A 5000-nucleotide genomic window follows, 5' to 3' on the forward strand; every position below is an offset into this window, starting at 1 on the left:
CTCTCTCTCTCTCCCTCTATTCTCCCTCCCTCTCTCTCTCTCTTCTCCTCTTTCTCTCTCTTTTCTCTCTCTCTCTCTTTTCTCTCTGTCTCTCTTCTTTCTCTCGTCTTTCTCTCTCTCTGCGTTCTCTGTCTCTCTTCTGTCCTTTACTACTGTTTTCCCTCTACTCTCTCTCTCTCTCTCTCTCTCTCACTTCTCTCTTACTCTCTCTCTCTTTTCCCCCCCTCTTTTCCTAAGCTTCTCCTCTTTCCTCCCTCTCTCTCTCTTCTCTCTCTCTCCCCCCTCTCTCTTCTATCTCTCTCTGTCTCTCTCCTCTCTCTCTCTCTTCTCTCTCACTTCTTTCTCTCTCTCTCTTCTCTGTCTCTGTCTCACACTCTTCTCTCTCTCTCTGTTTCTCTCTCTGTCTCTTTCCCTCTCTCCTCTCTCCTCTTTCCTCCCTCTCCTCTACTCTCTTTCCCCACCTCTCCTCTCTCTTCTCTCTTTGCTTTCTCTCTCTCTCTGCTCTCTCACTCTTCTCTCTCTCTCTCCTTTCTTCTCTTTCTTTGCTTTCTCATACTCTCACTCTTCTCTCTCTCTGTCTCTCTCTCTCTCTCTTCTCTCTCTCTTTTCTCTCTCTCTCTGTCTCACACTCCTCTCTCTTCTTTCTCTCTGTCTCTTTCTCTCTTCTTTCTCTCTCACTCCCTCTCTTTCTATCTTTTCCCTCTCCCCCCCTCCCTCTTTCCTCCTCTCCTCTTTCTCTTTCTCTCTCTCTCCCTCTCCCCTCTGCTTCTCTCTCCCCCCCTCTCTCTCTCTCCTCTTTGGCGTTCTCTCTCTCTCTCTCCCTCTTTTTCTTTCTCTCTCTCTCTCCCTCTTCTCTCTCTCTCTCTCTCTCTCTCTCTCTTCTTTTCTCTTTTCTCTCTGCACTCTCTCTCTCTCTTCTCTCTCTTCTTTCTCTCTCTCTCCCTCTTTTCCTCCCTCTCTCTCCTTTTCTACCCCTCTCTTCTCTCTCTCTTGCTTTATCTGTCTCTGTCTCCACTCTTCTCTCTCTGTTTTCTCTTTCTCTTTCTCTCTCTTCTCTCTCTCTCACTCTCTTCTTTCTCTCCAGCTCTCTATTTCTCTCTCTCTCTCTCTCTCTCCCTCTTATCCCTCTCTCTCTCTTCTCTCTCTCTCTTCTCTCTTTCTCTGCCTCTCTCTCTTCTTTCTCTCTCTGTCTCTCTCTCTATCTTTCTCTTCTCTCTCTTTGTCTCTTTCTTTCCCCTCTTTTCTCCCCCCCTCTTTACCCTCTCTCTCTTGCTCTCTCTCTCTCTCATTTCTCTCTCACTCTTTTCACTCCCTCTACACTCTCTATATTTACTCTCTGTCTTCTCTCTGACTCTCTCATGCTTTCTCTCCATACTCTTTCTCTCTACTCACTCCTTCTCCCTCTCACTCTTTCTCTGCTACTCTCTTTAACATATATATCTCACTCTTTCTCTCTCTCTCTTTTCTCTCTATCTCTCACTCTCTAGGTCTTTCTCTCTCTCTTCTGTCTATATAACACTCCATACTCTCTCTTTTCCACTCTCTCTCCCCTCTCTCTGTCTACTCTTTCTCTCTCTTTACTCTCTCTCTCTCTCTCACTCTTTCTCTCTTTAATAAACTCTCTTTATAAACACTCTCTCTCTCATCTCTTTCTCTCCCCCCTCTCCCTCTTCACTCCTCCCTGTCTTTCTACTCTCTCTCTCTCCTCTCTCCCCCCTCTCTCTCCCTCTCTCTGGGTTCTCTCTCTCTCTCTCTCTCTCTGCCACTCTCTCTTTGTCTCACATCTCACACTCTTCTCTCTCTCTCTGTTTCTCTGTCTCTTTCTTCTCTCTTCTCTCTCTCTCTCTTTCTCTCCCTCTTCCTCCCTCTCTCTCTTACTCTCTCTGTCTCTTTTCTCTTTCTCTCTCTCAGGCGTTCTCTCTCTCTGGTTCTCTCTTCTCTCTCTCTTCTCTACGTTCCACGCCCCGGAAGAGGCTGCAGGAAAGGCCTGACCTGTATGTCATAATCGTACTAAAGGACCCGAACCCTTGGTAGGGTTGCCTTTACTACTGCCTGATTGCCGTTGAATAAGACGACTCTCAGGCGGTGATTATTCTTCCGGCATATCTTGGGACACCGCTAATAAGTGAGCCCATCCGACTGCAGGCAAGTGGATGTCAGGTACAAACAGAATCGAGAGGGACGGGAAATTGGAGGTAAAATCCCAAAGGAAGTTCTGGCAAAAGGCAGGAAAGGTAAAAGGCGACTCAAAGAGACCTGGAGCCCCTGATTTATGAGTTTCCTGCCTAAGTGTCCTCTAAAATGAAATATGAAGTCTTCGACTTAATGCTTGCGTCCCTATCTTTTACCTTCCTTCACCACGTTCTCTCGTTCTTTTCGGCCCATAGTATCTAATAATTCATCGGATTCTACTTTGTTCGGTGCTGAGGATATCATGGAATATTCCTCAATAAGCATGATTTTGTAGGTTATTTTATCATTCAGGATTGGGGAGGGTTATTGCATTTAGGTAGAATTAGGTAAAAATATAACTTAAACTACGTTTATTCAATGGATATATTTCAATTCTAAATTTCAGCGTCGAATATTCATATTAAGTCAATTATTAAGTGATTCTCCATAAGTTTCAAAGAGGCTTTTAAAACAATTCTGTTTCTCGTCTTCTTGGAGATGTTTATACCTTATAATCATGGTCCCCGTGTTTGGTTTTTTCTGAAAAAATGCTCTCATTAGGATTTCTGTTTGGGTGTGGATCTGAAGGGAGGAGGTAACCCCAAATGTGGGATGGAAAAACAACAGGCAACCATAAAACATTTGTTGAAAAAGGGAATCAATTGATGATCATACAGCTAAGCCAATAAAGAACCCTGGGAAATGAGTGTGGAGCATAACATGGCATTTCCACTCCTTCTGTTATTGTCCTCTTGCATTTTGGTTTTATTTTCTCAGGTTATTTTTATTTTTTTTTCTAAATGTAATTCTTCTCGTGCAACAAGAGAACTGTATGGATATGGACACAGATATTGTATTTAACATAGACTTTACCATGTATGGGACTGGCTGCTATCTACGGGAGGGGGTGGAGGGAAGGAGGAGAAAGTTGAAACAAGGGTCAATGTTGAATAATTACCCATTTATGTTTAGTATCTAAAAAAACTATAATAACAATAATATTAATAATAATAAAGGAATCTTACATCTGATATTGACGTTGTGAAGAATGTACATTTGGGGAATGACTTTTGGAGGCCACTAGATGGTGCCGAAAGGCAGGAGAGAGAACTTGGGGCCGGAACTTGAGGCACATCGGTCTGGGTAATAATAATAGCACCTCCCCAGATGACTTGTGAGGACACAATGCGATCACATTTGTTAAAACTCTTTGTGGATGTTAAAGTGCCACAATCTGTAAAGTGATTGAAATCCAATCTCTACTTTTTAACCCTCCAAAAACTGTTGCCTTCTTTCCAGTTCTCCTAGCTTCTTCTATCTGGTATTGTGGCTTCTTGATGGTGACCATCCTCTGGAACTGTTACTTCATCAAGTACCTCCCTAGCCTGTCGAGCTATGGATTTGGGGCCACATAAGAAAGGATGTGCCTACGATCTAAGCCTGGCCACTGAACTCAGGAAGTTGAACCTGTTTTGTTTGGAATTGGAAAATAGGGAGAAGCAGATGGGAGTAGAACCACTGATCTCCTAGAACCATTCTGATTTCAGGAAAAGAAAACCTACTTTAAAAAAAACTAGATGTTTTAAATTTTTAATCACCATCACTTGAGTGTATCCCACCATTCCCCCCCTAAATTGTACCAAAGCTAAGGAGCTCAGCAAAAACTACCAAAACAGTGGCAGTGTTAAAAGCCATGTACACTCCTACCAGCCTCGGCTTTCTGGTTTTGACGTTTGCAAGCTTTCATGACTTGGTGGAAGGGGCGGGGTGAGGGGACTGGGGGGCATGGGGCAAAGGAAATCACATGACATCTAAATAAGCGTCTTTTTTTTTACAAAGGGGGAGCAGCTTCTGGGAGTGAAAATACAGTTAAGAAACTTCAGGGTCCTAAAGGTGGTGGAAATTCAGTAAAGGTGAGTGACAGTCACCTCATTTTTTTCTCACAAAGTTTTACCACAACTTAAGAAACCCTACACGTCATTAACAGTCATTTCAGATGTACTAAGCTTAGTCATAAAGACAAGTACACTACTATGTGTTATTGGTGGAACTGCGAATTAGTCTCTCCATTCTAGAATGAAACCTACAATCATACTAAGAAGATGAGGAAAATTTCCCATGCTCTTTAATCCATACCCCATCTGGTCACACAAAAAAAGTCCCCGTGTACATGAAAACTTGATGGCAGCACTATTTTTTTTCACGTAATAGTATTATATTTTTTTTCACTTACATGAAACTACACATTCTTTTCTGCAAGATTTGCCTTCTGGATAATGCCCATGGAATACAGGCAATACAAGTACAATCATTTCAGTTGCGTTTCTGTATCACTCATGTTGGGAAAGAAAAATCAAAATAGGGAAAAATCTAGAGAAAACCAAAGTGAAAAGAAGTCTACTTTGATCTGTATTCAGTCTCCACAGTTATTTCTCTCTCTCTCTCCCTCTCTTCTCTCTCTCCCTCCCTCTCTCTTCTCTCTCTCTCTCTTCTCTCTCTCTCTTCTCTCTCTCTCTGTCTCTTGTCTTTCTCTCTCTCTGTCTTTCTCTCTCTCTCTCTCTTCTGTCTCTCTTTCTCTCTCTCTCTCACTCATCTTTCCTCCATCTCTCTCTCCCCCCTCTCTCCTCTATCTCTCTCTGTCTCTCCCTCCCTCTCTCTGAGTCTCTCTCTCTCTCTCTCTCTCTCTCTCTCTCTCTCTCTCTCTCCTCTCTCCCCCTTCTCCCCCTCTTCTCTCTCTATCTCTCCCTCTCTTTTCTCTCTCTACGGTTCTCTCTCTTCTCTCTCTATCTCTCCTCTGTCTCTTCTTTCTCTCTCTGTCTCACTCTTTC

General features: G+C 43.2%; 1 protein-coding gene across 1 annotated transcript in view; it reads left to right on the plus strand.

The window, feature by feature from the left end:
• Nucleotides 1-3986: 3986 nt before the first annotated feature.
• Nucleotides 3987-5000, plus strand: part of PIN4 (peptidylprolyl cis/trans isomerase, NIMA-interacting 4) — a gene marked incomplete at its 5' end in the record, with an annotated part of 14907 nt that continues 13893 nt past the window's right edge. The window contains one exon of the mRNA XM_031945082.1: nt 3987-4133. Coding sequence (XP_031800942.1) covers nt 3987-4133 — 147 coding nt within the window. The remainder of the gene's footprint in view (nt 4134-5000) is intronic.

Source organism: Sarcophilus harrisii, chromosome X (assembly GCF_902635505.1).
Source record: "Sarcophilus harrisii chromosome X, mSarHar1.11, whole genome shotgun sequence".
NCBI classification, from domain to species: Eukaryota; Metazoa; Chordata; class Mammalia; order Dasyuromorphia; family Dasyuridae; genus Sarcophilus; species Sarcophilus harrisii.